General features: G+C 44.7%; 1 protein-coding gene across 1 annotated transcript; it reads right to left on the minus strand.

Moving 5' to 3' along the window:
- Positions 1-13,605: 13,605 nt before the first annotated feature.
- LOC126335779 (uncharacterized) lies at positions 13,606-14,265 on the minus strand. Its single transcript, XM_049999241.1, has one exon. The coding sequence runs from the start codon at positions 14,263-14,265 to the stop codon at positions 13,606-13,608; it is 660 nt and encodes a 219-aa protein (XP_049855198.1).
- Positions 14,266-22,099: the final 7,834 nt, after the last annotated feature.

Raw genomic sequence — 22,099 nt, forward strand, 5'->3', positions numbered from 1 at the left:
AAACTATGGGTAACAGAAGAAATATTTCACTTGAACGATGAAAGAAGAAAGTAGAAATATGTTCAGGGAAATTTTAGCGATATAGAAACACAGGTCCCTTAAGAATGAAATAAATAGGAAGTGTGTGGAAGCTAAGGCGAAATGGGTCCATGAACAATGTGAAGAAATCGAAAAAGAAATGGTTGTCGGAAGGACTGACACAGCATACAGAATAGTCAAAACAACCTTCGGTGAAACGCAGAGTAGGGATGGTAACATTAAGAGTGCAATGGGCATTCCACTGTTACATGCAGAGGAGAGACAGGACAGGAGGAAGGAGTGCATTGAGAGTCTATATGGGGGAAGACACTCGACTGATGTGATAGCAGAAGAAAAAGGAGTTCATATAGAGAAGCTACGGGATCCAGTATTACGATCAGAATTTAAAAGAGTTTTCTAATACTTAACATGGAATAAGGTAGAAGGGATAGACAACATCATTCTACCAGAATGTCTAAAATCGTTGGCGAAATCAGTGTGTAGAATGTGTGAGCCAGGCGATATAGCATGTCACTTCCGGAGAAACATCATCCACACAATTTCGAAGATAGAAAGAGCTGACAAGTGCGAGAATTATCTCACAATCAGGTTAACAGCTTATGCATCCAAGTTGCTGATAAGAATAATATATAGAAGAATGGAAAAAAATGAACATGTGTTAGTTGACGATCAGTTTGGCTTTAGGGAAGATAAAGACACCAGAGAGAGAGTTCAGACGTTGCGGTTGATAATGGAAGCAAGACTAAAGGAAAATCAAGACACGTTCATAGAATTTGTCGACCCGGCAAAAGCGTTCGACAATGAAAAATGTTGCAAGATGTTCGAAATTCTGAAGAAACGTGGGATAAGCTACAGGGAGAGGCGGGTAATAGCAACCTGTACAAGACTCAAGAGCGTATGATAAGAGTAGAAGACCAAGAACGAAGTACTCGGATTAAAGAGAATGTAATATAAGGATGCAGTCTTTCACCCTTACTGTTGTATCTATACATCAAAGAAGCAATGATCGAAATAAAAGGAAGTTTCAAGAGTAGAATTAAAATTCAAGGTGAAGGAATACGATGATAAGATTCGCTGATGATATTGCTATCCTCAATGAAAGTGAAGAAGGATTATAGGACCTGCTGAATAGAATGGATAGTCAGATGTGGACTGAGAGTAAATCGAAGAAAGGCAAAAGTAGAAGCAGCAGAAGGGAGAACAGCGACAAACTTAACATCAGGATTAAAGAAGATGAAGTTAAGGAACTCTGCTACCTAGGCAGCGAAATAACCCATGACGGACGGAGCGAGGAGGACATAAAAAGCAGACTGGCACTGGAAAATAGGATATTCCTGGCCAAGAGAAGTGTACTAGTATCAACTATAGGCCTAACTAGAAAAAGAAATTTCTGAGAATGTCCGTTTGGAACACAGCATTGTATGGTAGTGAAACATGAACTGTGGCAAAACCAAAACAGTTGATTGTTGAAAATTACGTGAGTAGATAAGTCAAGGATTGAGGAGGATCTGCCTAGAATCAGAAAGAAAAGGAATACATGTAAAACCCTGACAAGGGGAAGGGACAGGATGGTAGGACATCTGCTGCGACATCAGGGAATAACTTCAGTGGTACCAGAGAGAGCTGTAGAGGAAGACAGAGAATTGGAATACATCAAGAAAATAACTGAGACGTACGTTGCAAGTGCTGTTCTGATATGAAGAGGTTGGTGCAGGAGAGGAATTGCTGGCGCGCCACATCAGACCAATTAGAAGACTGATTACAGAAGAAAAAAAAAGAGAGTGGGCCCCATACAAGATCCTATTCGTACTTTGTAGCTGAGCAGATTATGCTGTAGGCACGACCCCGCATTCGTTGGTGGTGGATAAACCGATACTATGGAAGTTTTCCAGCTATGTTGTTCATTTGGCCGTAAATAAGAGACAGAAAACTGGATTCATGATGCGAGCTGCCAGTTAGCATTCAATATGGATTAAAAATTAGAAAAAGGAAAAAGAATAGTAGGTAATAAAATACCTATGCTCTAAACATCATAATTACAGCGACACAGTAGAAGTGGATCACTCGTATCAAGGGATTTTGAATTGATAGAAAGCATATTAGCGTGGTCGAATATATTTTCAGTAATCTAGCTTTACTGTTATCAGTTACTGACTGGTCAAAAATTGTTTCCGTAGCGTAGTAAGGAATTGAAATGTTAAGCGTAGGAAATGAAGAAGCAGAAACAAGAAGCATTTGAATTGGGCAGAAATGGATGGATGTAGAAAATTAAGTCAATGTGTGCTGTTTGAAGTGAAGAGATTCAAAAAAGAATAGTGTATTGAAAGGTCTTCCCAGGAGAAGGAGCAAGCTATTGAGATTTCTCCACTAGATATGAGTCTGACAAATTATTTCTCTCTCTTTCGCGTTGTACTCCGTCTTTAACGTCGTAGCTATCGAAGAAACGATAAAACAAGAGTCTTCCTTCCACTTCTACACTGTTTCACAACCGTTAAGTTACTTATCGTCTTTTCCATTAGGGAATTCGGCTGTTTGTCCACGTACACTGTGACAAATTGTCACATAATACCGCGGTGACTAACGAAACAGAAAGCTCGTGCATGATAACAAAACGTAAGTAATATACTCTTTTGCTGCTAAGCAGTTCATAATGGATTCATGTGAGACGTAGGAAGGTATACATTTCATGAATACAGCTAGTCAACTGTCCTTATTTTGATTTGTGTTGCTTATGTGCTTGTAGAAGCGAAGCCAACGGCCTTGCCGCATTGATAACACCTGTTCCCGTCAGATCACCGAGTTATGCGTTGCCGGGCTGTGTTGGGACTTGGCTGTGTGACCATCGGGTCTGTCGAGGGCTGTTGGCAAGCGGGGCGCACTCTGCCCTTGTGAGGCAAACTGAGGAGCAACTTGACTGAGAAGTAGCGGCCCCGGTCTCAAAAATTGACATTCGGCCGGGAGAGGGGCGTACTGATCACATGACCCCTCCATATCTGCGTCAAGTGACGCCTTTGGTCTAAGGATGACAAGGCGGCCGGTCGGACCGTTGGGCCTTCATGGCCTGCTCGGTCGTAGTTAGTTGTTTCGGAGCGAATGATCTGTCACTATTTCCAAGATACGTCAAGGTTTTTCTTTACGTCGTGGTGAAGCAGTCTCACCTGCATATTGAAGAAACTACCTTCGTTGTTAGTGCAGAGTGAAATTCTTCTAAGGCCTTTAATTTTCGTTATACGTTAATCGTGTATGAAGACATTGGCTAAATTTTCTGTCACAACAGAAAGGAAGTTCACTGTGGATTAACAATGAAGCTTATTCTCCGAATAGACAGGTGCAACTTTTTTCCTAGACACGACGAAAAGCCTCAATTGAAACTACCCGGTGACGATACGGATCAATAAAATTTATTGCGTCGTAGGGTGACATGGTGCATTTCGAATTGAAGACTACGAGTTGAACATAGGCAACGTGAAGGACCCATTCACCGCGAAGTTTCAGGAAAGGAGTGGCAGTATTTCCTTACAATTACGGCGATTATCTAGGCACCAGTGACGTCACGATGACTGTAGTGGACCAGTTCTCAAGGATTCCACACTTCAGCCTGTAGTCAAAAGCGACGGTAGTCTGAGAGAACGTGGCTGAAAGTGCGTTGACTCTCAACCAAGTGACGTGATTGGGACCCACAGAAGATTTTATTAAAATACGTATTTATCGATTATTGACATTCAATAAAGTCAGATTCCAGGTTCGCCAGGAGGTGGAGTACAGGTGCTTCGATTTTCCCAACGAGTTCTAGCGAAGTGTTCTGCAGGCTCGTAGCAACGTAATTGTCGAGATGAAAGAAACGTAGAACGTTTACACAACTATGGATGGTGAGTAATCAAACGGAACTGCCAGTCGTTTATTGTAACGTGTTTAACAATAAAGTTATGCTGAACGGGTGAGCGCTTAATAAAGAGTCGTCAACCCCACTATACATCCCAGGTAAACGTACTCCTTCGGCGAATTCCAGCAGTCATACTGAACAACTTGTCGTTTTCTTAGTTTTTGTAAGGGTTTACATTTGCTAACGTCTTGGTACGTATGAATTTTTAGCAAAGTTATCAGGATTAGGCATTATGTAGTAAAAGCAGCAACAGGCCTGAGTTTCTCTCCTTGGAAATTCTATGCGTGACTTTTGTTGACGCCAAGACAGAAGCTAGAAACGGGTTAAAATTATTATTCAGAAAACTGCAAATAGTAGAAGAAACTGCTCCAATCATAGAATCCTAAATTACTGACTACTCTCCAGAATCTGTTGTTGACTACCATCTACAAAGAGAGACATTACCATCTTAATAAAATGAGATAAATCGGTGCTCGCACAAAAAGATTTAAGTGGTGTACTATTCATGATTAGGATTGACTGCTCGTGCATTGGCCATGTTGCACATAAAAACTGATGAATTTAACGTCGACAGAAAATAGTTCAAATGGCTTTGAGCTCTATGGGACTTAACTTCTGAGGTCATCAGTCCCCTATAACTTAGAACTACTTCAACCTAACTAACCTAAGGACATCACACACATTCATGCCCAAGGCAGTAATGCGCCTAGAACCTTGGGCCACACTGAATTTTCCTGGAGAATTAACTCATCAATTTTATCTAAACGTAATTTGCTTGTGCTAAACATTTCGCGATTATACTTGCGATTACTCACTCTTATTTCTCGTAAATACATTTTCATTTGGGTTGTCTTGAGTTTTTGATAAGCACACACAAACAGTACTCATATTTACAGAGTTTCATTTGAAAATAACACCGATGGCACTTCGTCAAAACACAGTGTAAAAGTTGTTGTTGCGTGACCAGTCTCAGTTGGGCCTCACTTTTCTCAAGAGGGACCACAGGAGCTCTGACTGGCCGGAGTTCGCGCCCGCCTGTCGGCGATCACCCCCCCCCCCCCCCCCCCTGCCCACCGCCAGATGATGCCGTGTAAAGAAGCCACATTGTGACAAAGACGCTCATTCTAGCGCTATCAACTGAAGATGATGACAAGATACACAGTCGAAATATGATGTTTCTTAAACGACGGCACCCGTCTGAACAACAGAAAGCTTTACAAACAACTCGCAAAAAATTCATAATCTGGTTTGTTTAATCGAGGGTAGGCAGTTGTTAAAGCACTAGGATCGACTTCAGAAAGAATGGACTCCAAATTCTGATCTGGTATTTGCTGAGTTCTCGGAAACACTTCAGCCGGGACAATTTCCTCCAAAAGTCCACCGCCGAATGATAACTTCGTCCCTGTCTAATCCAAGCTTACTTCTTTGGTTTGTCAAAGTGTGAATAGGACGGTAATTTTTTACGCTCACCGAACGATGTGGAGAACTGGTTAATGCATTGGGTTTGTGTTCGAGATAATGTGAGTTAAAGTTCCATCCTGCAACCCAGATTTCGGTCTCTGTTGTATCCGTTAATCGGTTCACAAGAGTTCCGGAATAGTTCCTTTGAAAAGGACACGACTGATTTCCTTCCGTGTTCTTGTCACAAGCTGGTGAACAGTCCGTAACGAGCGTGTCGTTGACAGACCATTCAATCTTAATCTTCTTCCAGAAGATTTCGAGAGGTTTCTGGTGATTCAAAATGAAAGACGTGTTTGAATCTAATTCCATCTTACAAAGAAATAGTGCTAGAGAACATGAAAAACCTTTTTTTTTACGGTTTCTATCCAGTCATACTCTTAATTCCAGAAAGTGACAAGCGATGTGTCACTCAAATCAAACAAGTAGATGGGTACAAAGCAACAGAAATACGGCCGAACAGTGATTATTATATTGTGCGATTCATAATTTGCAATAATTTTACGTTTTTACAACATTTCAGTAAACTCATGCTACATATATTGTACTTTGTACCTCGAGCGATCAACCAACAACGATTGTTGATGTCAACATTTCTCTGTCCTTGAAACTGAAATGCACAATGTCGGCACTAGTACAGTGTATATCCACCTTTCGCAGCAATGCAGGCTGCTATTCTCCCATGGAGACGATCGTAGAGATGCTGGACGTAGTCCTGTGGAACGGCTTGCCATGCCATTTCCACATGGCGCCTCAGTTGGACCAGCGTTCGTGCTGGACGTGCAGACCGCCTGAGACGACGCTTCATCCAGTCCCAAACATGCTCAGTGGGGGACAGATCCGGAGATCTTGCTGGCCAGGGTAGTTGACTTACACCTTCTAGAGCACGTTGGGTGGCACGGGATACATGCGGACGTGCATTGTCCTGTTGGAACAGCAAGTTCCCTTGCCGGTCTAGGAATGGTAGAACGATGGGTTCGATGACGGTTTGGATGTACCGTGCACTATTCAGTGTCCCCTCGACGATCACCAGAGGTGTACAGCCAGTGTAGGAGATCGCTGCCCACACCATGATGCCGGGTGTTGGCCCTGTGTGCCTCGGTCGTATGCAGTCCTGATTGTGGCGCTCACCTGCACGGCGCCAAACACGCATACCACCATCATTGGCACCAAGGCAGAAGCGACTCTCGTCTCCATTCGTCCCTCCATTCACGCCTGTCGCGACACCACTGGAGGCGGGCTGCACGATGTTGGGGCGTGAGCGGAAGACGGCCTAACGGTGTGCGGGACCGTATCCCAGCTTCATGGAGACGGTTGCGAATGGTCCTCGCCGATACCCCAGGAGCAACAGTGTCCCTAATTTGCTGGGAAGTGGCGGTGCGGTCCCCTACGGCTCTGCGTAGGATCCTAGGGTCTTGGCGTGCATCCGTGCGTCGCTGCGGTCCGGTCCCAGGTCGACGGGCACGTGCACCTTCCGCCGACCACTGGCGACAACATCGATGTACTGTGGAGACCTCACGCCCCACGTGTTGAGCAATTCGGCGGTACGTCCACCCGGCCATCCGCATGCCCACTATACGCCCTCGCTCAAACTCCATCAACTGCACATACGGTTCATGTCCACGCTGTCGCGGCATGCTACCAGTGTTAAGGACTGCGATGGAGCTCCGTATGCCACGGCAAACTGGCTGACACTGACGGCGGCGGTGCACAAATGCTGCGCAGCTAGCGCCATTCGACGGCCAAAACCGCGGTTCCTGGTGTGTCCGCTGTGCCGTGCGTGTGATCATTGCTTGTACAGCCCTCTCGCAGTGTCCGGAGCAAGTATAGTGGGTCTGACACACCGGTGTCAATGTGTGCTTTTTTCCATTTCCAGGAGTATATATATATATATATATATATATATATATATATATATATATATGTGTGTGTGTGTGTGTGTGTGTGTGTGTGTGTGTGTGTCTGAGTGGCAGGGGGGACGGGGGGGGGGGGGGGGCGTTCAGTTGGAGAATGGGTAGGTGAGTGCACCTACTTGCACGTTTGCGTGTCGGGTGGGTTGGGCAAATTGAAGCTTTGAGGTAATTTATGAGATGTGTACTACTGAGCATTTTCAATACGCTAGAAAAAAAGTATAGAGTGTCCAATGGGACCACAATCTCGATTTGTCACAGATCTTCATCGTATCATTGGATCCGCTAAAGTGCCACTACATGCAATTTTTGTATTATCTGTTAGATTTTCTTCGAACAGTGGACATAAAATGTAGTACTTGGTAAAATGCTGTGATGACTGAAGAAGCACTAATACGTTACGTGTCTATACTTCATGACGAAGCTCTTGAATGATCTACGACTGGGGATGTAGTTTTACAAGAAATGTGAGGAGTGCCCAATATTTTGTTATATAGTTTTGTGATCAAGTTTATAGTTTCCGCTTTGCTTTTGTATTAAGTTTGTTCTTCGACTTCTTGCCTCTCATTCGGTGCCAAAATTGAATTAACAACACTCATGTACTCACCCAAGTACACAACACTAATGATATAAAATTTACATAATGAGAAACAGAATTTAGAAGAGTTAGTTGTTTTACAAATACATAAAAGTATTTCCGTTGTATGTTGATGTTATACTTTTATTTTTACTTGCACAGTGAAAATGCTTATTGAGAGAGATATTTTATTAGAGTTTATATGAGGGGGCAGGGAGGAATTATCCAAATTTGACGGAAATCAGTACATGTGAAGTATATTTATAGACAAATAAATGATTATAACTTTAGAAAAATTATGTAATTTATTCGGAAGAAAGAGATTTAGGAACTGAGCTGGTCAGTAACGCGTTGGTCCACATCTGACCCTTTAGCAGGCACCTATTCGGCTTGGCATTGATTGATGGAGTTGTTTAATATCCTCCGCAGGAATATAGTGTTAAATTATGTACAGTTGGCCCTTTAGGAAGTCAAAATCTCAAGGTAGTTGGAGGACACAGTCCACAATTCCCAAAAGTTCTCAACTAAGGACATAATCGGCAACCTTGCTGCTCAGCGTAGATTTTGGCAAGCACAAGACAAGCCGCAGAAGCTCTCGCGGTATGCAGGTGGGCGTTACCTTGCTGAAATGTAAAACCATGATGAATTGCCATGAAGGGCAACAAAACTGGGTGTACAATATCGTGGACGTACCACAGATGACAACCAGAGGGGTCTTGTTATGATAAGTAATGGCATCCCAGTCTATCGCACCCAGCTGAATGTGGCAACAGTTTTTGCTGCTTGTCTTCTTGCTTCCCAAATCCTTCCCTGGCCAGCAAGATAGCCACATCTCCGTCAAACTGAGAACGTTTGAAGCTTTATGGGCAGACCCCTCCAACGAGCTCGAGATTTTGACGATCGAACGACACTGCTGCTAAAATTTGTCACGACATCCCTAAGGAGGACATTCAGCAACCCTATTAGTCAATGCTAAGTCGAATAACTGTTTGCATAAGGACCAGAGGCGGGCCAACGTTCTATTGACTTACTAAATCTGTGTAGGTCTTTCTCTTGAATAAATCATCCATTTTTTCTGACTTTTTTTTTTTTTTTTTTTTTTTTTTTTGTCTGTTGGTGTACATCACTTCATCACACCTACCGATGGTTTTATTTCTGTCTCTCATAGTGAAATGTCCCCTCTGAGAATACTTTTGAATAAATAATTTGGTTTAGCACGTAAAAAGAGAAATGTGAAACACTGTGCAGCAGTTCTAAATGTCACTGCTTATTGTACTCTAAATTGTTGCGCGATACAGTTTATTTTAATTAAATGTTTGCTATTTTTATTTTGGATGACCAAAGCTGTAAGCCAGGAAGCTTCAGCTTCTGCCACCCGATGTTTCTGTGTGATGAGGGATCCTACTACCGCTTTTCCCGGTGTCCTTGCTTCCACACCACTGTGTTTTAAATATCACAAAATCACCGTTTAAATTACTGTTGGCGGTAAAAGTGTATTTATTCACCATCGTGCATCGGTATCACAAAACCAAGTATTTCTAGAAGAGTTTATGGCACAATACTGAGACGGGGTGGAGATGAAATGCACACAGACATCAGTTTGATACGTGTGTGACTATACACTCAGTTTTTAGTTGAATTACTTGTGCAACTTACCTTTCAAATTGCTTCGTTCTTTGTCTAAGCGTGGCACACCGTACACACGTTTTGTTGCAGAAGCAACCACTCCAGAACGTCTTCCTTAAGAACAGTTGTGGCAAATGTGCCGTAATTACCACATTCCTCTGAGTAAATTAACTTGAAATAAAATCGCGACACATCGTATTGCAGTTTAGATTTGTCTCACTTCATGTCCCGTAACAGTGAATTGATGAAAACAAAATGAGAAACATTGATTCGAAAATTGTTTGGCAACAGTTCTTCTTTTCCTTTTACGCCTATTAGTCTCTTCATTTTGTCGTATGTGACTGCTCCTGTATAGTTTCTGGAGTGTTTTGGTGACCATCTTCATCTTCCTCCCTTGCTTTGAATCATTCCTTCCATCACATTAGCCAGTAATCTGTTGCGTTGACGAAGGTGACCAATTAATTCTTCTCTTCATTTCCGTTCTACTGATGCCGGAAATCTTTCCTATTATGTTATTCTAAAAATTTATTCATTTTTGACCTTTGTTATCCGCAATTTCCAATTTTTTCCAGCACTTTCAAATACCTGCGGACGTCTCTGTAGCCTGGACCAAAAAGTTGAACTAATATTCTTATACATCTTCGTATTCCATAACTACGGCATGACTCACTTACTTGAACTGTAAATTGCGACTTCTCTCAACCTTGTGACTTTCCTAGCTGGACCTTCGCTCATCATATCATTTTGGATACTGAGGTCGTGCGCAAAGTTGCCAGCTGTTGATCTACAGATTCTATGTCGTTTTTGTCATAGTGAGAAATTATGTTTCAGGACCGATCCAAACCAGCGGTTATTCTTTAGTAACCTGACAAGGATCAGAACCATTCGTTATTCAAATATGAGAATAGCGCCGTAGTTCCCGGTTGGAAAATGGGAGTCAAAGTGAAGTGGTTAGGTTGAATCCGACGTGCATGACTCGAAGAACCGGACTTCATAAAAATTTACAGTGATTCACGTTATTAGGAAGTTATTGTGACGGTCTTGCTGGTGTGCGCACCTCACTACGACTGGGGCGTGGCAAGCGAATCGCAGTCCCCGAGCGCACCGCCTTTTTCAGGTGGTATGTGGCAGAGAGTGCGAACATCCCTAGGGTAAGTGACGAATGTGAGCCCGTGAACAAAGGGCATCCCCGGAGAGTCTTACACTGCTCTGGCTCAAAGCTCCGAAAAGTTCGGTTCCGACTTCTTAATTAATGAGTTCCCTCTGCATGCATGAGGAAGTTACAGTTAACAGCAATATATCTGAATTGCACTACACCTCTCCCCACAGTATTGCTCCTCCTCGGTCTTCCCCTCCAGTAGAAGCACATAAGTTGATAATTACCGGAATGCTGTATCGATACTTTAGTTACGGTCTTACAGAGGAGGCTGACTTCTCAGAAACTGTATAGTGCATGAGATTTGCAAGACGTTTCATCGTGGAAATCAGTGAGACCAAAGTGTTCCGCATTTTCAACTCCTGGGTTATTTATGTGTACTTTGTGTGAAGCGTAAATATTCGATTTTACCGGCAACTTCAGATTATTTCTCTTAAACCCGAGTTCTGACTGAAAGTGTATCTTGATATTTTGGAGCAGAGTCCCCCCACTACGACAACTCCTACATCATAGCCACCATTTATATACACTGAGCAACGGAATTAAAGTATCATTTTTTCTAAACCCCACAATTGCCACCCATTGCGATGCTTAAGTTTTAAATACGCTGCGCTTTACACCAAAGATTGTTGTAACAACAAGGTTAGTCGGTGTCAAATTGGATTTGCTAGTGATGGAGTGTTGATTAACGTTTAGTTCCCGAATTTGAACATCAGAGCAGAATGTTGCTGCGTTTGTGAACAACTGTAATCTGTATGCTTTTCACTTCCTCGGTGTGGTTGTTTACTGCAACTGATTCTTTGGTTATGTTTCGCGGAGCTAGTCACTTGATCTTGGTCTGGTTATGAGCCAGCGGACATTTGATGTGGAAGCGTTGCTGTGGCCCTGTATAGCGTTGTTGCATGGTTGAACGATTCCTGGTGTGAAGTCGTGTTTTCAAATAATTTCGGTCTGGTAATGACTTATTAGCATCCAACCTGTTGATTGACTCAAAAGGATTTAATATTCTGCAGCAGTTCTGTCTCCTGCTACGGTTCTTCCTGTGGCACCGTAACGTGCAGTAGTTGTACTATTGCTTGGTCAACTTAGCAGTAGTGCACCACTGTTGTTAACTACACTGACGGAAAAAATCGCAACGCCAAAAGATAATTGACGTATGGCAATGAAATTTCTGGAATTCATTTGTGTAGGTAACTTACTTAAGTGATTAATAGTGCAAGATCACAGGTTAATGTAGAACGAGGTAAGCCACTGCAGTAATGAAATGCCTGTGCATTAATAACCGGCGTAGCCGCTAACACTGTTGAATACAAGCATGTCAACGTCCATGCATTGTGTTGTATATGTGCAGGATGCATGTTTACGGGGTAGGGACCCACGCCTATGCCACTTTTAATGCTGTTTTGTGGATCACACTGGCATTGTCCTCCGATAATGCCCCATGTGTGCTCGATTGGAGACAGAAATGGTGATCGAGTAAACATATCTACACTCTGCAGAACATTTTGAACTACAACATTGACTTGAGGGCAAGCGTTACTCTGTTGCAAAGGCCTCCCTGGAATATAGTTGATAAATGTCATCACAACAGGTCGAATCACCAGACTGACGTTCAGAGCTACGGTTAGGGTGCATGGGGTAGCTACGAGAGTGCTCTTGCTGTCATAGGTAATCGCACCACAGACCATAACTTCATGTGTAGGCCCGGTGTGTCTAGCACATAGACAGGTGTGTTCCAGGCGGTTACCTGGTCACTCTCTAATCAACATACGGCCATCACTGGCACCGAGGCAGAACCAATTCTCATCAGAAAACACAAAACACCTCTCCACTGCTCTCTACCGGACTCCCGCTTGACACCACGGAAGTCACAAATGGCGGTGGTTTGCGGTCAGTGGAATGCACGCTACAGGGCCTCTAGCTCGGAGCTATACTTAAAATAAACGATTTGTAATAGTTCGCTGTGTCACTGTGGTGCCAACTGCTGCTCAAATTGCTGCTGCATGTGCGCCAGAGCCAAACGCCGAACACGATGATCTTACCTCTCGGTTGTGCTAAGTGGTGGACGGGAATCCCCGGTTTTCTTGCGGCCGTACATTCTCGTGACCACCGCTGAAAGCAATCGCTTACTGTGACTACATTCCTTCCAAGTCTTTCTGCAGTATTGCAGAATGTACGCACAGTATCTCGTAGTCCTATTACACGACCTCGTTCAAATTCGGTGAGGCTTAGAGGCAGTCGTGACTAATATCATCTCACCGCGTCCAGTCTCAAAGGTAACGTAACTCTCACGACCGTCACAGCTTGTAATTAAATAAAACGTGATGTACGTCCTCATAGTGGCGCGACTATTGCCACTCTTATGCGACAGGTGCGAAATTTGAATAGATATCATTTTTCAGTGGAGATGCTATACTGCCAACCCTTTGTTTATTTCAAACAACTCCTTCTTGATGTTGCGTTTTTCCTCCGTCAGCTTATTTGATCTAAATTTTTGGGTTGACCGTGGTACGGCCGCACTGAAGGCTCGGTCACCCACACCACACAACTGGTCTGATTACGTAACGGTACCGCGCAGCGGCTGGGGGCTGTACACGTGAAAACGTTCTGCTGTGCGACGCATTTAGTGAAGGCGTCAAGGCCTACCTGTTATCTTAACCAGCCTTTAGGTCTGTTTATGGCCACATTGCGCTGTCGATGTGTAGTGTGAGCTGAATAATTCTGTGCGCTCCCGTTAGTCCAATGTTTTGGAAAGGTACAGTGGTGTTACTGCTGGAGTCACGGTATGGGGAGTCATCTGGCCACCTGACATTTCAGGTCACAGCTGCGCCTTGGGCGACACAGTGGTTTTCCATGAGCGTATTGTGTCTGAGCCGTGACTTCCTGCGAGGCTGTTGTCAGCATAGGTTCTCTGTCGAAGTCACGCGCTTTGCGGTGTCCTGGTTGGCTAGCGCCTCTATTTTGGACAGCCGCGGCTCGTGAGGTGAGACTCGGTCGGGGGCAATGACAGAGACTCGACCGGCGGCAGTGATGGAGACTCAGTTGGGGGCAGTGACGGAGACTCGGTCGGGGACAGTGAAAGAAACTCGGTCGGGGACAGTGACAGACTCTCGGCCGGGGTGACGGAGGCTGGTTCGGGGCAGTGACGGAGACTTGGCTGGGGCAGTGACAGAGATAGGCTGGGGGCAGTGATAGCCGGGGCAGTGATGGAGACGGCTGGAGGCAGTGATGGAGACTCAGTCGGTGGCAGTGACGGAGACTCGGTCGGGGGCAGTGATGGAGACAGCCGGGGCAGTGATGGAGACTCAGCTGGAGGCAGTGATGGAGACTCGGTCGGGGGCAGCGATGGAGACTCGGTCGGCGGCAGTGACAGACACTCGGCTATGGGTAGTGATGGAGACTTAGCCAGGGGCAGTGATGGAGACTCGGATGGAGGCACTGACGGAAACTCGGCTGCGGCAGTGACGGAGACTAAGCCGGTGGCAGTGACGGAGGCTCGGCTAGGGGCAGTGACGGATAGTCTGTCGGCGGCAGTGACAGAGGGAAGACAGCGCACGGAGCATCGCGAGTAATCAGTTCTCGCTTGATGTACTGCGAGGACGCAGGGTGTTGACATTCTGGCACCTGGGTCTGGCGACGAGCGGAACTGGAGTGCCGAAGCAGTCACCGGCCAACATTGGCTCTGTTTAAGAGTCGCGTCTATCTCGAATCCTGAGGCGTTTAGCGCAGGGTGTAAGCTAACAACGAGCTCCTGGGCTATCTTTAAATGGTGAGCCATTTTGTGGTGAAACTTTTGAATATGATTGCTCCGTGTAGCCACTTTCATTTTTGCTAGTCGTTCCTTAAAATACTTCGACGTGGATCCGGGATACTTGGTACTGCAAGTCCATGTAACTCTGTTGTGCCCTGGTTCCACTGCATTTCTCTTGAATTACAAGAGTGGCCGACATTAGGCGGTTCCATTTTTTATTATTGTTATTAACATGTTAAGTGGTCAGTTTTATGAATCAAAGTTTATTCTCTGTATAAAACTTCAGCAGCTAATTTAAACTGGAATTGCAAACATCTTCCTTTTCGGCATCTACACTCCTGGAAATTTAAATAAGAACACCGTGAATTCATTGTCCCAGGAAGGGGAAACTTTATTGACACATTCCTGGGGTCAGATACATCACATGATCACACTGACAGAACCACAGGCACATAGACACAGGCAACAGAGCATGCACAATGTCGGCACTAGTACAGTGTATATCCACCTTTCGCAGCAATGCAAGCTGCTATTCTCCCATGGAGACGATCGTAGAGATGCTCGATGTAGTCCTGTGGAACGGCTTGCCATGCCATTTCCACCTGGCGCCTCAGTTGGAACAGCGTTCGTGCTGGACGTGCAGACCGCGTAAGACGACGCTTCATCCACTCCCAAACATGCTCAATGGGGGACAGATCCGGAGATCTTGCTGGCCAGGGTAGTTGACTTACACCTTCTAGAGCACGATGCGTGGCACGGGATACATGCGGACGTGCATTGTCCTGTTGGAACAGCAAGTTCCCTTGCCGGTCTAGGAATGGTAGAACGATGGGTTCGATGACGGTTTGGATGTACCGTGTACTATTCAGTGTCCCCTCGACGATCACCAGAGGTGTACGGCCAGTGTAGGAGATCGCTCCCCACACCATGATGCCGGGTGTTGGCCCTGTGTGCCTCGGTCGTATGCAGTCCTGATTGTGGCACTCACCTGCACGGCGCCAAACACGCATACGACCATCTTTGGCACCAAGGCAGAAGCGACTCTCATCGCTGAAGACGACACGTCTCCATTCGTACCCCAGGAGCAACAGTGTCCCTAATTTGCTGGGAAGTGGCAGTGCGGTCACCTACGGCACTGCGTATGATCCTACGGTCTTGGCGTGCATCCGTGCGTCGCTGCGGTCCGGTCCCAGGTCGACGGGCACGTGCACCTTCCGCCGACCACTGGCGACAACATCGATGTACTGTGGAGACCTCACGCCCCACGTGTTGAGCAATTCGGCGGTACGTCCACCCGGCCTCCCGCATGCCCACTATACGCCTTCGCTCAAAGTCCGTCAACTGCACACACGGTTCACGTCCACGCTGTCGCGGCATGCTACCAGTGTTAAGGACTGCGATGGAGCTCCGTATGCCACGGCAAACTGGCTGACACTGACGGCGGGGGTGCACAAATGCTGCGCAGCTAGCGCCATTCGACGGCCAACACCGCGGTTCATGGTGTGTCCGCTGTGCCGTGCGTGTGATCATTGCTTGTACAGCCCTCTCGCAGTGTCCGGAGCAAGTATGGTGGGTCTGACACACCGGTGTCAATGTGTTCTTTTTTCCATTTCCAGGAGTGTATAATAGTAACAATTTTGAGCCGTCAAACGGTGCTTTGGTATTTAAGGTTGTGTGCCGGTTGTCTAGTCATTATCACCTTGAGCTAGTTGTGTCTACAAATTTATCTTGTGAAATTTCACCTGATTGGACATTGTTAATTAACTATTGCTTTAATAGTAACTGTGGCTGTCACACCATAACGTTTAACATCTCTTCCTGCATTTAGCCCTGCCTAGTGCTTAGCTGATGGTTCCAGTATTTTAGTGAACTGTGTATTAACACTGGGATTGTGTGTTCTAGAAGCCGTTATTGGTGTGTGCAGGCCCTTCTGCCTGTTGTCACTTGAGCTCTCGAGCACGGAATTCAGACGCGCTGCCGATGTGAACGCGAACGTCGAGAATGTGCTGATTGCTGAGTAGATCTTTCAGGCTATCACAACATCATGTTGCGAATTTTTTCTATAATAGTTAATTCACGTGTTTATGAGATCTTGCTATTTGACAATTTTTGAAACCTAATAGCTTTCACAAATTGTTATTTTTCATGTTCACATGGCCTTATAATTGACTTACTTTCACAACTAGTGAACTCAGATCTGCAGTTATGTTAAAGCTGTTTTTGTCTAAAGCATTTTTTTAATTAATTTAGGGTTGGGAACATAAGGCTGTTTTTCTTTCAAGATGTTTTTGAAATATTGTGATTGCGGTTATATAAAACTGAATAATCGGTGTAGATCACCGCAATTTGCAAGTGCTAATTAATCACTGTGTTATTACCAGTGCTCTGTTTTAATTCGTGGTGAAAATAAATTTTTGTATCCTCAAATGGGGTAAGTATTCCACTCCAGCAGCCCATGTGCCCTGCTTACCAATCCTTTACCTTACCACTGTCCTCACGTATTACCTCCGAAGCAACAGTATCGTGGTGCCATTTTTCAAAGCAGCAGGTGTGTCTATGAACTGCCTGCGTGATTCCGTGGTATTCACATGGCCCAAAAGATTCCAAAACCTGTTCCCCACAGAACCCGGCGAGAACTTCGGACGTTAACTTCGTCACTCATTGAGTATGGCCCTGTTAAAAAAGTGGTAAGCCAGCTTCAATCAGGAGAGGATACGGCTTTACGACACACTCTACAGTCGAATCAAGGCATGCATCCAGCCAAGAGGAGATGCACATCATACCGATAAGTGGGCACATACTTCTTTGCAAATTTTATTTGATCACTGAAATAACAGCATATATTCTTCAGCCTGTGAAGTTTGATTTAGCTTTCTCCTTTCTTCTGGGTGCTTCAATTTTTTGTTAGAAAGTGTAGGTCAGAGGATCCTCCGTCGATATTGCACAATTCTCAAAAAACTCTCGACGGAGATGGGAGGCATCCGACATACAACCCGGTTACGGCCCAAAGATCGACCAAACAACATCCCTGCTGGTCCCGCGGACTAGAAGTTTGAGAGGCGCGCTGGTGCCTGGCTGTCGCCACCATCATCAGGCGTCAGTGATATGTTGTGTTTCACGTGCTCGATTGCAAACGTTCTTCGAGCACCACTTGAAAGAAGAGGATGTGAGTTCATTCTTCGTAAAGAAGGCCTAGAGGCTAAACTGATTGTGTGAATACGGTTGCATACTATCTGGATAGGCAGAGCTCTCCCAGTTCAGCGATCAACTTATCATAATGACTACACTTCATGGTGTAAAAAGGCATTGCGAGCACGGGCTGACCTTGAAATGAGCCTTCGCGACTCGTTGACAATATGAACAGTGTACACAAGCTGACCTGTCCCGTTAACGGCTTTAGAAACAACGTGCCCTGAGTGTGCAGTTTGCTGGATTAGACAAGTGTCTATACGTAGTGATTTCCTGTGGTAAAAAGAGTATTGAGGAAGAATTATCCGCTAAAGAGGGCGAACTATGCCATATGTGTGTGGTGGAAAACTTTTCTGAACTCCCAGTAGAGACCATAGCTTTTGGTTGTTGGGTCTCAAGTTGGGCGACCGTCAGGTCGGTATTCCCTGCTGTTCAGGGGTCTCCAGGCACATCTTCGGCCTGAAATCTCATTGAATGGACTACAATTGTCTTCAGTGATGAGTCCCGCTTCGAACTGAGCTCTTATGGCTAGTGAAGACACGTCCAGAGACGCCCCGAAGAGTGGTGGAGCACCAACCCATATGACCCAGTCACGGTCTGGGGTGCCGTTTCTATTTATAGCAGGATTCCTTTGGCTGTTATCTGTGGCACCCCTACAGCACAGCAGTACGTCGACGATATTCTACATCCTGTTTTGTTGCCCTTCATGGCAGCCATCCTGGGCTTACATATCAGAAAGGTTCTGCCCGCCTGCACACGGCGAGGGTCTCTATTTCTTGTCTTCGTGCTTATCAAACCCTGCCTTGGCCATCACGATCGTAAGATCTCTTCCCAATTGCGAACGGTTGCAGCATTAAGGGCTGCGCTGTCCAACTAACTCGAGATTTTGACAAACAAAAGTGCCAACTGGACATCAGTTTGGCATCACATCTGTGTTGAGATGCACGTATAGCAATACTGATACAGATTATCTTGTCTCAGTTTCAATTTTCAAAGGTGTCTGCACTTAGTGCTTCGCCCTCTTCCGTTCCTTAACATCTGGAACTTGCTGGAGGCATCAAACAAACATTTGTTAAGTGCGCGCTGAATTTTCCCTGTTCATTCCTTGAAAGAGAACTTTCGTACTTTGGTTTCTTGTGCCTGAGAACATTCCTTTAATCACAAGCTGTCAGTATTATTCACTTTTTTTCTTTTTTGTTTTCCAGTATTGCATCTAGAAGAGAGGTTCCATCCATCTCCGTCACAGGTTAGCTCCAGATTTTCCTGCAAGAAGCGTCATCTCGTCATCTGCTTCTGCAACGGCTCCTTCTACCACTTCGCAACCGACATTCGCCGGAGCATTAATCCTGTAAATATTTACCACTTTATAAAGGCAAAGGTAGATTGTAATCGAGAACTTTTAATAATTGTCTCTATTTCGTTGTTTCATGGAATATCAGAATTACCATCCTATATGTATTGCAATTCTTCAGACCCAAGATACTAGCTTTTTTAGATTTTCTGATTAAGTTAATGGCCCAGCAAAGATTGTCGAAACAACCGTTTTCAATTACTAACGGTGTATAGTTCATCCAGGTAGCTTTATTACGGCCTGGGTAGTGGCAACTTTTATTTATTTCTAAAACTGTACTGATTGTTATTCAGTTGTATCGGCCCCCTGTTCCTCAATATTCAATAAATACATCTCTCTGCAAGGGCTACGATCTCGTCTTTCGAGTTCCGAATCCTTCGATGTAAACGTATTTCATGAACAACAGCAGTGACCGACACGCAATGCAAAGTAGCTTGCTGTCCTGCACCTGATTCGCCACTGTAATTAGTATTCCGTAAGTCATAAGCTAGGCAACGTAGACAGAGGTGGTGATAATTGTGGACTAAACAGCGTAACTCAAGCAGGTGATTTAGCACGGTCTGTATTTTTAGTGGTATTATTGCTAAAATTCCCTTTACCCTACAGAAATTAGAGACCGCAATTTGAGACCGGGGCTGCTTTTAGTCTTTAGAGGAAGTGCAGTTGTGAATGAGGTCTAGCAAGGCGCCGCTTGGACTGGCCAGTCTAATGAGGGACGTACTGGGAGTCTAAATTGGGAGGCGCAGCTCCGGTATCGGCCGTGTGGTCTCGTATCGATTGCGCCGCGCCGGCTAGCACTGCGCCGGGACACTTCGTCTCCTCTACTACTAGACTGCTGCATCTAGCTATTGCCTGAGCGTCCGGAACGTCAGTCGGAATGTCTGACCTTTTCGCAGAGATCTATACCGTCTTGTGCCTCATTTTTTGCAGAAGGTTGTCTTATATATGGTAGTTGTAGTTTAGCATGTTTCATCAACTTCAGAGGTGGTTTCTGTATCATCATCTAGTTTTTCTAACAAGAAGAGGGAGCTTCTTATGCAATGCACCTAAGTAAAAACACGGCGTGTACAAGGTTTACTAGCAGAAACAATATTTATTTATTTATATATTTATTACATATATCGCCTCACCAGATTAGAGCCTCAAAGCCCTCTCTTACATCTGACCAGGACCACCATCCACCATACATATTGTTATAAAACTGCCCAATAATAATAATAATAATAATAATAATAACAGTAAAGAGCATTTAGAATGATATAGATTAGCTTAGCACATTTGATGTCAGATTTAGTTGTATGAGAAGGGGAATGGATAAAGTTAGATCTAGGGGTGCCGGCACGGTAGCTCAGCGTGCTCGGTCAGTGGGTTAGCTGCCCTCTGTAATGAAAAAACTGAGTGAATGGATCAAAAACGAACATCAACGGGAGTCAGGGGACGTCCTCCATGAACAATTGCAACGAACTATAACGAACAAAATGAGATTTTAAAAAAAGTAAAAAAAAGGGGTAGCGTCATTAATTCATAATCAAAACGTCTTCGGTCCCGGGTTCGATGCCCACCACTGCCTAAATTTTGCTAAATAATCAGCATTGGCGGCTGAAGACTTCCGGCATAAGAAGTCACCCTCATTCTGCCAACGGCCTTGTCAAAGAGGGCGGAGCAGCGGATAAAGGTTCAGGGCACTCTTTTGTTCTAGGGGTGGGAAATTGCCCCTAAAGGCGGAAGAATCAGCAATGATCAACGACATGAGGATGCAGAAGGCAATGGAAACCACTGCATTAAAGACACGTAACGTGTATCCACAGGACATGTGGCCTGTAATTGAAGAAGTGTCATGATCTCTCCATTGGCAAAAGATTCCGGAATAGTCCCCCATTCGGATCTCCGAGGGGACTGCCAAGGGGGAGGTTACCATGAGATAAAGATTGAATAATCAACGAAAGGATAATGTTCTACGAGTCGGGTCGTCTAATGTCAGAAGCTTGAACGTGGTAGGGAAACTAGAAAATCTGAAGAGGGAAATCCAAAGGCTCAATCTAGATATAGTAGGGGTCAGTGAATTGAAGTGGAAAGAAGACAAGGATTTCTGGTCAGATGAGTATCGGGTAATATCAACAGTAGCAGAAAATGGTATAACAGGTGTAGGATTCGTTATGAATAGGAAGGTAGGGCAGAGGGTGTGTTACTGTGAACAGTTCAGTGACCGGGTTGTTCTAATCAGAATCGACAGCAGACCAACACCGACAACGATAGTTCAGGTATACATGCCGACGTCGCAAGCTGAAGATGAACAGATAGATGAGGATATTGAAAGGGTAATGCAGTATGTAAAGGGGGACGAAAATCTAATAGTCATGGGCGACTGGAATGCAGTTGTAGGGGAAGGAGTAGAAGATAAGGTTACAGGAGAATATGGGCTTGGGACAAGGAATGAAAGAGGAGAAAGACTAATTGAGTTCTGTAACACGTTTCAGCTAGTAATAGCGTATACCCTGTTCAAGAATCACAAGAGGAGGAGGTATACTTGGAAAAGGCCGGGAGATACGGGAAGATTTAAATTAGATTACATCATGGTCAGACAGAGAGTCCGAAATCAGATACTGGATTGTAAGGCGTACCCAGGAGCAGATATAGACTCAAATCACAATATAGTAGTGATGAAGAGTAGGCTGATATTCAAGACAGTAGTCAGGAAGAATCAATACGCAAAGAAGTGGGATACGGAACTTCTAAGGAGTGACGAGATACGTTTGAAGTTCTCTAGCGCTATAGATGCAGCAATAAGGAATAGCGCAGAAGGCAGTACAGTTGAAGAGGTATGGACATCTCTAAAAAGGGCCATCACAGAAGTTGGGAAGGAAAACATAGGTACAAAGAAGGTAGCTGCGTAGAAACCATGGGTAACAGAAGAAATACTTCAGTTGATTGATGAAAGGAGGAAGTTCCGGGAAAATCAGGAATACAGAAATACAAGTCGCTGAGGAATGAAATAAATAGGAAGTGCAGGGAAGCTTAGACGAAATGGCTGCAGGAAAAATGTGAAGACATCGAAAAAGATATGATTGTCGGAAGGACAGACTCAGCATACAGGAAAGTCAAAACAACCTTTGGTGACATTAAAAGCAACGGTGGTAACACTAAGAGTGCAACGGTAAT

The sequence above is a fragment of the Schistocerca gregaria genome, chromosome 2 (genome assembly GCF_023897955.1).
Source record: "Schistocerca gregaria isolate iqSchGreg1 chromosome 2, iqSchGreg1.2, whole genome shotgun sequence".
Classification (NCBI taxonomy): Eukaryota; Metazoa; Arthropoda; class Insecta; order Orthoptera; family Acrididae; genus Schistocerca; species Schistocerca gregaria.

Coding starts and splice junctions, on each gene's coding strand:
- LOC126335779 (XM_049999241.1), bottom strand. CDS start 14,265: ATGTCAACACCCTGCGTCCTCGCAGTACATCAAGCGAGAACTGATTAC.